The 16087-nt window shown below is 44.5% G+C and overlaps 1 protein-coding gene across 1 annotated transcript in view; it reads left to right on the forward strand.

Annotated features, from left to right (window-relative positions):
* Positions 1–16087, forward strand: part of brsk2a (BR serine/threonine kinase 2a) — a 721035-nt gene that overhangs the window by 657617 nt on the left and 47331 nt on the right. The window contains 4 exon segments of the mRNA XM_034176871.1: positions 2526–2733; positions 2938–2986; positions 4124–4215; positions 4218–4246. Coding sequence (XP_034032762.1) covers positions 2526–2733; positions 2938–2986; positions 4124–4215; positions 4218–4246 — 378 coding nt within the window.

Consider the following 16087-nt stretch of genomic DNA (forward strand, 5'->3'; position numbering starts at 1 on the left):
AGGGGCAAAATTGTAGACCTGCACAAGACTGGGATGGACTACAGGACAACAGGCAAGCAGCTTGGTGAGAATGCAACAACTGCTGGCGTAATTATTAGAAAATGGAAGAAACATAAGATGACTGTCAGGCTTCCTCGGTGTGGGGCTCCATGCAAAATCTTACCTCATGGGGTGAGGATGATTCTGAGAAAGCCCAGAACTACACACGAGGTCCTGGTCAATGTCCTGAAGAGAGCTGGGACCACAGTCACAAAGATTACATTAGTAACACACTATGCCGCCATGGTTTAAAATCCTGCACGCAAGGGCCCCCTGCTCACACCAGCACATGGCCAGGCCCATTTGAAGTTCACCAGCGATCATCTGAATGATCCAGAGGGGGCATGGGAGAAGGTCATATGGTCAGATGAGACCAAAGCTTTTTTGTGTCAACTCCACTTGCTGGTTTGGAGGATGAGACCCTGAAGCGTGGGTCTGGAAACATCATTTTTGAGGGTGCTTTTCTGCAAAGGGGACAAGATGCGCCGTATAGAAGGGATGATGGATGGGGTCATGTATCATGAGATTTTGGCAAACAACCTCCTTCCCTCAGTAAGAATATTGAAGATGGGTCGTGGCTGGGTCATCCAGCATGACAATGACCCGAAACAGACAGCCAGGACAAGTAAGGAGTGGCTCTATAAGAAGCATTTCAAGGTCCTGGAGTGGCCTGGCCAGTCTCCATACCTGAACTCAATAGAAAATCTTTGGAGGAAGCCGAAACTCGAAACCTGAAAGATCTGGAGAAGATCAGTATGGAGGAGTGGACCAAAATCCCTGATGCAGTGTGTGCAAACTTGGTCAAGAACTACAGGAAACATCTGACCTCTGCAATTGCAAACAAAGGTTTCTGTACCAAATATTGAGGTCTGTTTTTCTATTGTATCAAATACTTAATTAATGCAATAAAAAGCAAATTAATTATTTAAAAATCATGCAATGTGATTTTCTGGGTTTTAGTTGTCATCAAAGCTAACATTTAGGCTAGCTGTGCCCACCACTCAGTGTAGTTTAGTTTCAGAAAAGATATTGATGTAACACAGAGGACATGACAGCAGAGCAAACTTTCTCTCAAACTCTCTTCTCTCTGTCGTCTCAACATATCATCCCTTTGTCTTATTTCTGTGGTCTCGAAATCCAGCTCAGGGAGTGCTTGAGAAAATCCCACTTTTCTTGCTTGGAGCTTGAAGCTTGTAGTAAACTTTTCCAGCTGACTAACCTGAGAAGGTTTAAGATCAGCCGGGATCCTCAGATGAGCTCATCACACCACATAGGCTGTTTTTCAGACTTATCTGAAAGGGAAATTGATTTCTCAAACCTACCTGAAGCCTGGATTATGGCTCAGCGTGGGGTTATTTTCTCAAATTTGTGGTGGGGGAGGTGTTTCCAGGGGAAGTATTTTTGTGATGTAACATTGTTGATTTCATCAGAACAAATAAAACCAATCAATAAAAAAAAACTCCTGCCCACCTCTGAGATGAGAAATTTCACAGCCCTGGGTGTCCTAATGTTGAGATGGACCAAATGTTGTGTACAGTCGTCTGTATGTCTCACGCTTGAGTCCTGCTTGCTTTATTTGTTTTGTTTTTGTTTTTTGTTTTTTGCCTTCCACTGACCGTTATACGTTTGTTCAAATGTATCGTTTCTCAATTTTTTTTTAATTGTTTGCTTGCTTGTCTTTGATCTTCTTTCCTAAGTTCTGTTTTGTGATTGAGTCACGTAATGGTCTAACTGCATGTTTCTTTTTGTCTTTTTTGGAATGCCTCCATCTCTCCTGCCTCGATATTCTTTGGCTGACTCCTTTGCTGAGTGTGTGCATGTTTTCTCTGCCACACTTTTTCGTTCTTTCTGTCGATGTGTGCTTTCTTTGCTTTATTTTTCACTTCTCCCTGCTTTTGGTCTTGGCTGTGTTGTGCCACGTCTTCCAACTTCAGCCTGTCAGAAAGTTTGCTGTACCACCCCAGTCCCCAGACTTGACTCAGTCACCTAACATCAGCCCGTGTCCGTCCCCTGAACCCATTCCCAATCGTACAGGGCTGCGTTTCTCCACCCCTAACTCCCTTTCTCCAAATAATGAACCTCTATCGCTGACTCTCAACAAGACCCAGACGCTCCCTGCCAAATCCAGAGTTGCCCCCAAGCCCATCCAAGCCACACGATCTAATCCCCTTCCTGAATGCTCCCCAGTTCAGAGCGGTGTGGTCGAATCAGAGTGCTCCACTCCCTGTCAGCTCCCATCAAAGCAACCCTCTGCATGTGCATTCCCCACTCATGCCTTCCCGCTGTCTCCATTCTCCATTCCCACAGCTCCCATCTCAAATAGTCCCCAGGTCCGACGCTCCAATTTTGCTGCCAACCCCCAGCTGTCTGTGCCCTACAGCCCAGTGGCACCCTTGTCGCCAATACGGCTACAGCACTTTCACCCTGTGGCACCAGTGCCATCTTCATTTACTGATCACCCACCCAAATCTATCCCCCTCATACAGGTTACACCCCACCCCTCCCCTCGAGGCAGTCCCCTCCCCACCCCCAAGGGCACCCCAGTACACACTCCCAAGGACAGCCCGGCTGGCACCCCAACCCCAACACCACCTCCCAGCCCCTCCATTGGTGGTATGCCATGGAGAACGCGGCTCAACACCATCAAGAACAGCTTCTTGGGTTCACCACGTTTCCACCGCAGGAAACTCCAAGGTATATGCATACACACACACACACACACACACACACACACACACACACACACACACACACACACACACACATATATATAAAATACACATTGCTGGAAAGTAAACTTTGATTAAGCTTATAATAATTTTAACACCCCCCCCCCATGAAAAATAATAACACTGACTACTTTTTTGCCATAATCTTGCTTCTAATTGCCCTTCACAGTTCCCACACAAGAGGAGATGTCGAGCCTCACACCAGAGTCTTCCCCAGAGTGAGTGGATGCATTTTAAACCACTACTAATATCATAACTATGCATAACCCGTCATAACCCGTCAGCCTTTCAGAGACGTGAATGTTTTAGTTATGCCTGCTATTACCTCAGGGTCTGGTCTGGGTTAGAGAAAATGCACCATATCATGAGGAACTGGCCTGGTTATGAAGGACAGAAGAGAGTCTGGATGTCGTTATGGAGCTCCCAGGGGCCTGATAATGTCACGCTGGCCTAGATTTGCCGATTTATTTGACTGCCTTGGCCATTTCCACCTGGCATGGAAGAGACAGTGATTTGGAAGGAACAGGTCGTTTTTTGTTGTTGTTTTTTTTTTGTTTTTTTTAGCTACAGCTGGCTTGTATTATGGGCAAACATCTGTTGCCATCTTCTTCCTGCAGAATAATGCTGCATTACTGTTTCAGCAGACCCTGAACATCAAACGTCACAGCATTATGTAAGTCGTTATTAATAGGCAATAAAATATTCATAGTTTTATATATTAATATTTAAAGGCTGTGAAATGGGAGAGTTCATCTTTTTGCTGTAGTTTGAGTCTCACAAATCACAGTTTTAAAGATTGCAATGAAATATTTATATCTCAGAAATCAAGAGTCCGTATGGTTTCGTAGTGGGTGCAGGTACACCTTTGCATCTCTTTTTCCCCTTCTGGACTTAAAGTTGTGTTCACAGGAAGGTGCATTTCTCTCTCCCCTACACACGTGCACGTGCATTTACCCTTTGCCGGTGGCACCGAAGGTGAAGTGTGAGAAAACTTTTCTCAACTGCACAGTTTTAGCTTCTTTGCCTCGGGGTATCCTCTGTTTGCTGCTTTCCATTTCCACAGAGTTGTTCTCTCTCCCTCCCTCGATTGTGTCTATAACTCTCCATTTTTATAGGCCATGGACAGGCAACGATGCGCCATGAAATGCCAACACTCTGTGGGTTTTTATGATTTCTCTGACGGGCAGTACTTTGAGTTGAGAGGATGATGTCATCATTGAAAGGCCCCGCTGAGGGGATCTGTTGCATCAAGAACCCTGCAGACTGTTGGAACTTCATTGCACGTAGCTGCCCAGCAAATAACCCCGTTAACTGACATCAGTTTTTTTTTTTTATCTTTCTGTCTCTCCTGACAGACTTGCCAAAAAATCTTGGTTTGGTAACTTCATCAGTCTGGAAAAAGAGGAGCAGATCTTCATTGTCATCAAAGACAAGCCTCTCAGCTCCATCAGGCAGACATTGTTCAAGCCTTTCTCTCGGTATTTACAAACCTCCTGTGTCTGCTGTGCATGTTGTGGTATTGCTGTGTAATGCCACCCCCTTTCGAGGGTGTTTGCCAATAAAATGCAAATTTGCGTAGCAATCAGTCGACTGTTTATGTTGATTACATCTGTTTTCGGTTTGACTGCAGACTCACTTGCACTCAATAGCATAAATACAAAGTGTTTTGATCATTAGCATATAGAGACTGTACTGTGTGTGAGTGTGTACACTTATGTTGGAGCGAGAATTGAAAAATGGGTTGGAGTGGGTTGTCTGTGGTGTTCATTTTGGTTGCAGCAGGATCTCCATCAGCAAACATTTGAACTTCTACACGTTGCTATGCTGTGTACATAATTGAACCCACATTCACCACAGTTAGATTTTTGCAAAGCCTAAGTAAATGCACGCTGTGCAGGAGCAGGTCAAGGTCAAATCAGTTTCCCCTTTCCCTGGAGCGAGTTATTTTCTCTTCAGGGTTATGTTTCACTGGGGTTCCAGGCAGAGATTGGCACCTGAAATCAGTGGAATTACACCTCTCAGCACACTCGCATTAATGGAATGTCAAAGCCTCTCCGCCACTATGGGGAAACGTGACAATTTCAGAGCTCACCTGTCATTGGGCATACAAATTCATTTTCAGTAGTGGAGTGCAGCATTGTTGGATGGCTCAAGATTACAGTAACTTAAGTCTTGGCATGCATGGCTACTCCCTGAGGCATGAATCTCCTGAAGAGTTTCAACTGCAGGTTTAGTATGTGGAGGGTATTTTAATGAGGGTTTTTTCACCTTGTCATCATTTGCAGTGAGTGGGAGGAAAATTAAACACTTGTGCTTCATTTGTATAATCGCATTATTTGCCTGTTTTTTTTCCAACCTATTTTTAGTTTTGTTTTTTAGTGGTTTTTTTTAATCTTGGTGTTCTTGCTTCATTTATTTGAATCTTTGTTTTCCTCCCAGATACCCAGTCTGAGCCACAGTGTGATCTCGCAAACTAGTTTTCGAGCAGAAATACAAGTCCACAGCCGGTCCCAACAGTCTTCCAGAAGCCGGTCAAATTCCAAGTGGACATCACTTACACGGAGACCACAGCTGCGACCAAGGAGAATGGCATATACTCTGTCACATTCACCCTACTCTCAGGTCAGAACATAAATGCCCATCCATCGTTTTTAAATAGAGGGTCATTTCAGGGAAGCGGAGACTAACCCACATGCACTGGAAATAGGACACACCTGGGGTCACTGTTCTAACAGACAGACACACAAGCAGTCACATTTACATTTAATTTAATTCAGTTTATTTATATAGCACCAAATCACAACAGCGCTGCCTCAAGGCATTTCACACAGGTTGGGTCTAAACTTACCAACCCCCCTGAGCGACCACACAGGTGACAGTGGGCATTTAGAAATATTGGCAACTTATATATCTTTAAATAGGATAACATTCAGTTGCAACAGAAATGGTTGAGACTCAAAGGTATCACTTGTCTATGAGATCACCAGAAGCCACCAAACAACATCACAAATACGGTGCAAGTCCACGTTTCCCTGTGGACAGATACTGATTCTGAACTTAGTACTGGCCACCACCAAGTATGGATACTAGCAGAGTGGAACCTTGGTTTAAGAACTTAATTGGTTCCCAATGTTGTTCTTAAACCAAAATCAAATTTCCATAACATACCATGTAAAATGGATTAATCTGTTCCTGGCCCCCAAAAAGAACATTGTGGGTTTTACCTTTCTAACAGCACTTCATGCATAAAACGCAGGCAAAGGCAAGAGAATATGCATAGCATCTTATACAAAATACTGTACAGTAATTACCTGTACAGAAGAGACTTGATGGTGTACGTGAATGGTGAAGGGGAAATGTTACTGTCCGTTAGGACGTTTCCACCGCAACAATAAATTTAAATGCATTTAATCATTAGTGATCGATCTCTGCTCCCCTCCACAGCATGTCTTTTTCCTGGTTCTCTCCCTCAGCCCCAACCAGTCCCAGCAGAAGACTGCCCCTCCCTGAGCCGGGTTCTGCTGGAGGTTTCTTCCTGTTAAAAGGGAGTTTTTTCCTTCCCACTGTAGCCAAGTGCTTGCTCACAGGGGGTCGTTTTGACCGTTGGGGTTTTACATAATTATTGTATGGCCTTGCCTTACAATATAACGTGCCTTGGGGCAACTGTTTGTTGTGATTTGGCGCTATATAAAAAAAAAATTGATTGATTGAATTGAATAAGAATCAGAATTGCCTTTATTGTCATTGTAATTTGCATTGCAATGAGATTTGAGTGCAACTCCAGAAAAGGTGCTTTCGGTGGTGCGAGTAATTTTCCAGTCAGCCAGATTAATCCAGATGTTTGCCATAAAATACTCCAAACTAGAACATCACGCTCATAGAGTGCAGACATCCTAAGCGATCAGATACCTCTGTTGCATTGAAACTCTGATCGGATTTAATGTTGTATGCTAATGTGCCCTCTGCAAAATGTCCCCTGCGTTGACTGAAACCCTCGGAGCTGGTCAGAGTGTTGGTAACAACCAGTTATTTTCCACCAACCCTGCATTGGTAAACAAAGGCACTCAATTCAGTCATGCAGATAACAGCTCAATTCTCCGTCTCATGAAAAATCCTCCGCTGCACTGAGGATTACCCACAATTCCTTGCCTTTATTACCTGATGCAGTTACCACCCCTTCAGACAGTAGATGGCGTAGTTCGTCCATTAGTAGGATTTTATCTGAACCATTAACTATGTTCACACACACCACAAAATCCTACCAAACTGGAGCGAAAAGGGAGAGGAAAAAAAAAGAAAAAAAACAAACAAACATCACAACCCCATATATGTGATCGCGAGAGCATAACTCTATAAAGTCAGTCATAACTTTCCTGCTAAGGAACTAATCAGCAAAGGGATGGCCAGACCCCTCACTGACATGGACACAAAAGATGCCGTATACACCCTTCCACTTATAAGTAATGCCCCTAAACTAGACACCCTATAAAACACACAATTGATAATACATGAATCTAAAATTCACTAGCAATTCACTCTGGAAACCTATTCCACACAGAGGAAACCAACGAACCAACCGTTGACGTAGACTCTTCAACAACTTGCTCATTCATCTCACAGATGAGTCGAACTGGGGGCTTCACTTGTCTGCCTGTCTTGGTGCGAAGGGGAGCTGACCTGCTCACCACCAACATCACACGGCTCCAGAGTATCGGATTGCAATACAGTATTAACATTCAGAGAAGGGGACCCCGGTCAACATCAACCACTGAGGCTTGACATCCTTCTCTTGGGGAAGCATCTTGCTTAGCAGAAGGCATGGGAGGGAATGACTGCGATGAAGATTCCGACGCTTGCAAAGTGTCACACGCATCATGGGGGACCAGGAGCACCTCGACTTCTGGTGATGAAACACCCACAGGGCACTTCAGTAACACAGTCCTGCTGATTAGTCGTAGCACTCCCAAGTACATCCTTCCTCCATCTGCGTCGGCCATTCAGCTTGTTTTTGCCTCACTGTCCTGTGTGTCAACGAGAAATGTTAGCTATCGCTTTGTTCGTTACCAACAACTGAAGGGCAACTGGATACTGGACCATCATCACCCTCACGGAGGAAACTCACAGGGAGCAGGAGATTTCTGTGGACAACCCTTTTTCTCAAGGACAACGGTGATCCTTGATACAATACACATTGATGTCAGGTTTCACAGATTACACTTCATACACTGTGATTCCCATTTGTCCGCAACTTTCCTCTTCCCTCTCTCGCCACGGTTCGCTAGCAAGACCGTGTCACCGACCATGAGGGGGAGTCCCTTTTACTTTGCGATTGTAGTTCTTCGCCTGATGAGCCTGTTCAGCCAAACTGTTCTGGCGAGCAATGCGTGTAGCCCTCGGACAAGTTATGCCTCAATTGGGAGACGAACTCAGAGTGATCAACAATGGTTCTGTTGGCAAAACATGCTGGAACACAACATCAACAGGAAGACGCGGGACCTCTGCCAAACATGAGGAAGAAGGGAGCAAACCCAGTTGTCTCATGCTCCGTGCAGTTGTAACAGAAAGTTAACATCTGGAGCATCTGAGGCCACCTTGCCTTGGACTGGGGAGGTAGGACCCGTATCATGTTTCCCAGGGTCCTATTGAATTGCTCAGCAACACCATTCCCCATGGGATGATATGGGGTAGTATGAGATTTCTGAATGCCCGCAAACTCCAAGAGTTCCTTCATGAGTTTACTCTCAAAATTGGCCCCTTGATCTGAATGGATGCGTTTGGGGAACCCATAAACACAGAAAAAGTCATTCCAAAGGCGACGAGCAACTTGCTTCGCCGACTGATTTTTGCATGGGAATGCATGGGCCAGTTTTGAAAAGTGATCCGTCACCACTAAGACATCCACACTCTTTTTGTCTGTCTGCTCAGCAGTCCAAAAATCAATACAGACCAATTCCATCGGTTCGGACGTACAAATGCTCTCCAGAGGGGCTCGGTCGCCAGGCTCTGGGGTCTTCCCAACCACACAACGGAAGCAGTTTGTCACATGATTGACGACATCGCGTTCCATTCCAGTCCAAAAAAAATCTATGCCTTGCAAGGGACAGAGTACGAGCCTGTCCCTGATGTCCTGTAGAATCGTGTAGGCCTGCTGAGCACTCAGGCTTTCAAGGAGTCGGGAACAACAACTGTGGATAGTCAAATTCATTTGTTTGTCTTTCTTTTCTTGTACAGCAAGCCCTCTCTACGGAGGTTTAGACCAATTCTCAGAAGTCTCTTTACAGATCGAGGCTCCTCCACACCTCACGCCTAGTGGGCCTCTGTGACGTGAAGGTAATACAGGACTCTGCTCAAAAACGCCATCCTGTTCCTGCAGATTCACCAGCTCACTCGTTGGCAAGGAAAACGGACTGATCAAACTGGGCAGGTGAAGGGCAGATGGTTTCGATACCACTCACATCGACTACACCTCCGAGTCGTGTACATCCAGCACAGCGAGAACGTCCTTGTGAAGAGATGGACCCTAAGAGTGATGTGCGTCTTTCACTGTCCGCGCATATCAACCATCGGAAATCATTGCAAAATGCGAAGGTCGCCATTTGGCTTCACAACAAGGACAAGGGGGGACGAAAAGTCACTCTGAGATTTACGGATGATTCCCAGTTCTTCCATTTCAGTCAGAGCAGGTCCGAAGTTTGTCATAATGGCAGGGCGGAACCCTCCTGTAAGGGAGTCTGAAGGGTTTGTCATCCACTAGACGAATCCTGTGGACAAAATCTTTTGCCTCGCCACAGTCCATCTTATGCCTGGAGAAAATGGGCTCATACTGCTCAATAATCTGCAACAGTTTGTCTTTCCATTCTGGGGAGACCTCACATGATGACAGATCCAAATCCTTCAAACCCATGTCACTCAATACACGGGATATCTCCTCCTCTGATCTGGGATTGGGCCTTGAGCTCTGTGTACTCTGTGTACTGGACTGGACGCGTACAGGCTCTGGTAAGTCCTGCACGGAGAGGCAGGGGGTCACATCAGCAATCTTAGCATTTCTCTTAAGGGTCAAAAACTTATCTGTTGGGTTCATTACTTTAACCGGTACCCAGCCATTACCCCATAAAGAAGTGACCACTCTTCCTACCAAAATCTGTGCAGGCCTGGATTTTGATTGAGTGGGTTCAATGACCACTGTACTTCCCACTGCTGAGACACTTGAAGGGGGTAACTTGGCCCACACCAAATGTTCAGATAGAGGCTGTAGGGTGACACTCCCCTTAAGCTTAGCTGTTCCGATTCTGGACAGCGACGCACCCATTTTTAAGTCAGTAGAGTTGGGCAATGTAGACAAGAGCTCGGGCAGTTTGTTCCGAGCACTAGTAACATCTGGCGCGCCCACCGAGCCGCCAACAGTCGGACTCATGTGTGAGATGAGCCACTTGAGCACATTGCTGCCCAAAATGATATCATCTGTCTGCCCTGGCACAACAAGAACAGGAATCACTACCTCAAGCCCATAAATCGACACAGCGAGGTCATATACAGCAGATGGCGTGACCAAATGACCCCCACAACCAACAATGACAAATTCTTCGGCTGATTTCCTATCAGTGTTAGGGTCAGACCTCGAAAGTTCCTTGTCAACCGCCTCACTAATAGTACATGCCATAGAACCACTATCCAATAATGCCCTAAGAACATGTCCATTACCAGTAGTCACATCCGTGTAAAACAGGCTGTCCGTCTTTGAAAGTCTCTGGAGACCCTGTACAATCAAAGTCTTATGTGGAGGCACAACACTGCTACAAATATGGCACATCATCTCATAGTCATCAACACCAGACAGATCAAAGATGGGAGGTTCCCTCACCTGATCTGCGCTGCCCTCCCCCGCACGCAGATCATTCAGTTTTCCTGCTGATCATGGGAATTTGTGTACCTGCGCTCTGGGCAATTTCGTCTATTATGACTAGGCGAGAAACACAAAAAACACAACCTGTGTTCTCTGCAATGAGTGAGACCGGAGTGGGCGGTGTCCCCGCAAACAGAACATGGGGTCCCACTCAGACCTGCAATCCTTGGCAGTTTGTCAGGCCCCCTCCCTTTAGTCTCCTGACCAAACTTCGACCCTTGGAGCAACACCTTCTCCAACATCACCAACAATCTTTCAAAAGCAGATGCATCCTGGCCTGCATTATTACTCTGCAATTTGACCTCAGGGGCTGGAATCACTTTAAGGCCCACCTCAGCTCTATTCATGTCAATTCTATCAACACTCGTAGAAGACCTAATGCCCCGTTCAAGGTGGTATTCATCTAACACTTCCTGGACCTCACGAGCTGACCATTTCTCACTCGTCTTAGACCTAAAGGTAAGTGCTAAATCTCTGTTAGGACAATGTCTTATGAACATACGTGCAACTTCAGCGCTAGGGTCATCAAACGACTTACCCCGCTCTTTAAGGCAGTCAGAAACAACATCAGCGGCTCTATTCAACCGCAGCCAGTATTCATAAGGGTCTTCCTGTTCCTTTGGAATTGTGGAATAAAAGTCCGCAAAAGGTACGGAGGAGCAACGGCTGGAACCAAAATGCTTGCGTAAAAGACTATATATGACCTGTGGGTTACACTTAACATCAATTTCCCCATTCCTAAGACCAAATTTCACAACATCCTTCGCTCTACCCCTCAGATGGACAAGAATCTCCTCAGCTTGATTCTCTAGCTGAACACCACATTTCTTGATGAAGATTTTCATTATGTCCTCCCATTCATCAATCGTAACAGCATCTGAATCATCCCCTCTGAAAACAGGAGGGTCCTTTACATGACCCCGTGTAACCAGTTGAACCTTGGAAAGGTCCAGCACCTGACCCGAGGAATGTTTTTCAGTACACGCATCATCATAATTGGAACAAGCGGCATTTGAAGGAGTCGATGCGTTAAAGTGTGACATAACGCTATCTGCGAGCTGTTGCCCTATTTGCTGTACAATAGAGCTCATGTGGCCTACCAGCCTAACATCCTCAAGCAGGGGGACGGGATCTGGATCCCCATTAGAGCACTGTGGGGGTTGCACACTATCCAACGGCCGACAAGTGGATGTCACTACATCCCTGCTATCGAAGGAATCACACATAGAACTGCTAACAAACGCTGCGCATGGGGGAAACAAAACAGGCGTACTGTGAAACCCTCTGCCTCTGCCAGCACCGGGAGGGGTCGTACTGTTAGTGTTAAATGTTCCCAAACTCATTATTAACCGCAACTCAACACAACATATAACAACAACGAAGAAAGACTATAAAAGACTGAATAATCGTGTTACTCAAACACCCTAAAACCACAATTGCAGCTCCAGGGATGATGCCGTGGCAAGGAGACACCAGCCCGGTCCAGCGTTGTCGTCGACGGGTCACGGCACCAATGTGCCCTCTGCAAAATGTCCCCTGCGTTGACTGAAACCCTCAGAGCTGGTCAGAGTGTTGGTAACAACCAGTTTATTTTCCACCAACCCTGCATTGGTAAACAAAGGCACTCAATTCAGTCATGCAGATAACAGCTCATTCTCCGTCTCATGAAAAATCCTCCGCTGCACTGAGGATTACCCACAATTCCTTGCCTTTATTACCCGATGCAGTTACCACCTTCAGACAGTAGATGGCGTAGTTCGTCCATTTAGTAGGATTTTATCTGAACCATTTAACTATGTTACACTAACAGCATTAGCACTTTTAGCGGGTGTCAGTAGCTTCACCTGTTAGCTCCACTTAATGTATGATTACTGGAAAAAAATACACAACTCCTGAATTTTAATGTCCACAACAAAGTAAACCCTTAGGAGAACCACCACGCAGTCCCCAAAAATCTGATTTATTAAACACTCAAACACAAAACAAAAATAACCCTTCTCCTTCTTTTGGGTTTATTGGCGGATTGCAACTCAACACAATGCATTTCCAACACCTACGGCATCTTAGTGTGTTCATGCACCAAGTCCTTATTTGAAAAGTGATGCAGTTTTTCGCAACAATATGTTCATTATAATTTTTACCCCGGTTCTTTTTGTAATTGTACTGCCCGCTTACCAAGAACCAAACCATTATTTTCCTCATTTTGAGTTTACCAGGCCTGGGCTCCTCAACAGACAGTGTCCAATCGTGTGAAAGGCCACAAAAATGAGTTATACAACACTTTTTATACTTGTGTGACCTCACAATGGGCGTGGTTTAGTCTCACATTTCTAATGCTACTGGTTCTTACCAACAGGGGGAGCTCTCCCTGTTTCTGAAATTTGCACATATGATGGAAATGAAACTTAACTCTTAGATTTGTCATAAACGTCCAAACAAATAACACAAACACTTGATAACTAACATAGAATAAGGAATTAGCATAGATATTATCTAACATCATGAACTGATGTGTTCGTAAAGAGAGCTGTTCTAAAACCAAAGTTCCACTGTAATCGATTACATTTCTAGAAGTGCCATAAGACTTTGATCACAGATCATTTTATTCTGATGTTCTCTGAAGTACATAAAGCTTAGTTTTTACCTCTTTTTATCACAAAAATGCACACAGAAAAAAACATACACATTACCCAGGATTGAGTCAAGTTGTAATGTAACAGGTTTTTTTTCCCCACTACTTCAGAAAAAACACTTAATAGCTACCGCTAAAGTTATTTTCAGTGTTGTGTTGCTGTGCGTGTGTCACCAGTTGTTATTTCAGTTGCTAATCTCAGTCACAGCATGACAACAGGAATACACTTTACATAACGAGCCACAACAATTAACATCTTTCCATAAAGTTGCACAGCTCGGCATTTTTCCGGGGCGGGTTTTTTTTTCCATCCTCTTCAGTTTTGCACAACAAAGTTTTGTATCGTGAAATGATACGTGGAGACAGTTATACAAGGCCATATCTGAGCCAAATACCAAAATGCTAGCATTAGCATCAGTGCTTTTCTAGTTTCACATATGTGTACTTTTGCATATCTCAGCTTCTACCTCATCATGCAGATAAAGATCGAGAGAACGTAATAATAAGTCATAATAACAGCGGTAAACATGGCACTATCAATACGTTTTGTCAGTAAAGGCATTTAGAATAAAGCAGGTGTGAAATCAGTTCTATTATCTGTGACAAAGCAAGGTAAACAAGAGTGACTCAAGATGATAACTGACAGCATCTTTGCTAGTTTTACTATGAAAGTGTTATCCACTGAGTCAACAAGGTTAAAGATTTGCAGAAGTGAAGTTCTGTGTTGACCCAATAGATGTTTTCTACACATTGGGCAATGTTTCAGTAAGTAGTGAAGCTGAGTAACATCTTCTGTAAGTCTCATCTTTGTGTGGAAACATTAGCTGCTTCAGTGCAGCATATAAACAGTATTCTGGGGTGTATTACTGAATTCTTGGGACTAATTTTCAAGCTTTTGTTTAATGTTAGCACATTCTGTGTAGTTAATTCTGATCCACTTCAAATAAAACTACCAGACCCACAATAAAATCCTTGGGGAAACACTGAGAACTACTTTTAAATCCATTAGAATGGCTGTTTTGTCCAGTAGTTTAGTTTTTATGGTGTATGTTTAAAGTTTTGTATTAAAAACAGTATTTCCTGAGGATTTTCTGATTTGTTGTTGTTGTTGTAGTTCAGAATCTTTTCAACAATTTTTTTTGCCAAACTTTGACAAGGCCGAGGCTGTTTGTGCACAAACTCTTGGAGCTTGCTGGTTCTTCCACATCACCGAGCATTGCAACGTGTAGACAGCAGGAGCGCACAGTGGTGCCTCCATGTACCATCTCTGACTATCTCAGCAGCTTTGCATCCTCACGTTTGACACCCTGTCATTGCTTCTCAGCAACGCCTTCCCTCATGCCACTGGCTATGTTTGACAATTGTTCCCCGGTATTTCCTTTGTTTAGGACCCAGCCGACGTTTCAAACGAGTAGTGGAGACGATTCAGAGCCAGTTGTTAAGCACACATGACCAGCCTGGAGTCCAACAGCTGTCTGGTGAGTCAGAACTCTTCTTTATTTCAAATAAAAAATTCCCATCCATCACCCATCTTAACCCTCACCGCTTCATCCGTCTGTCCCACCACTTACAAGCAAAATGCTCTCCCGGACCTCTCATGCTTGAAAACCATCTTCGCTTCTCTAAACGGCTTCCTCTGCATGCATCCGCCTGAACCTCGCCACCGTCAAAGGTGGGAGTCGCCCTCAAGTGCCAGCTGCAGGTCAGATGTTGTTTTCTTGCCCTGGCAGTAAAGATTAGAGGAAGGCATCGCTGATTCGCATTCTCTTACTCCTACTTCCAAGACTAATCATCAAAGCTTGTCACCATGGCAACACTGGTGCACCTCAACACATGCTCCCACAATGCACCGTTCTGCACAGCGACTTCACACCTGAGAGGCGTTTTCCTCCTTCCTTGCCCTCTTCATAGACCGATCGATGATGCAAGCTGTGACAGTCTGGCAGACGGCGTCAGAAAAACACATCAAACCTGATCTGACTGTAGACCCAGCGTGCGAGTCATCGATCATGCTACCGCCTGATGGTTCTCTCTGTGGCCACATTTTATTTCTCCCCCCACAGCCCCTGACAGTGAGGACAGAAGGGCCTTGCTCGCTATCATCATCATCATCATCTTCATCATCTTCCCTCCTTCTCTGTAATCTGCTCTGTCCTGCCGTTCAGTTGTCATTCTCTTGACAGCAGCTCCACCTGCTGGTCAATAAGAAAACCAACCATCAGCACATTCTGAGATTCTACAGTGCAGTGGCTAAAACATTTAAAAATAACAAAAATTTGCATAATATATAATATCTACAATACATAAAAACAAGTCGTTCATGTCGCCACTTTTCACTGTTAAGAATTCATCTTTTTATGGTCTTTTGCAATTTAGAAGCAAATTAAGTTGTATTTAATCCATTTTTTTGGAGTGGTTTGGCCCTGTTCGTCTGTCTGTCCATCTGTCCGGCTGTCTCATCACCTCCTGAACATAGTAGAAGCTCACTAGGTTTTCAAATACTGTTCAAAGTGGTCAATTACATTCTCCACATCAGCCTCTGGGATGAGCCGTGACCTTTGCCCCCCAGGCTGAGTTGTCTTGCTTTCACCAAACAGTATATTCTTTATTCTTACTTGTAAAATGAGATTTGTAATTTGCTACATTTTTTTTTTAATTGTGGGGGGAAACTCTCAAATTTAATTTTGTTTTAATAGACATTTTGGACATTTCACGTAAGACGGTAACTCAAAATTTCATACGTTTAAAGCTTTTGCACACAATCTTTTTAGATGTGAGTGT

This window comes from Thalassophryne amazonica, chromosome 8 (assembly GCF_902500255.1).
Source record: "Thalassophryne amazonica chromosome 8, fThaAma1.1, whole genome shotgun sequence".
Classification (NCBI taxonomy): domain Eukaryota; kingdom Metazoa; phylum Chordata; class Actinopteri; order Batrachoidiformes; family Batrachoididae; genus Thalassophryne; species Thalassophryne amazonica.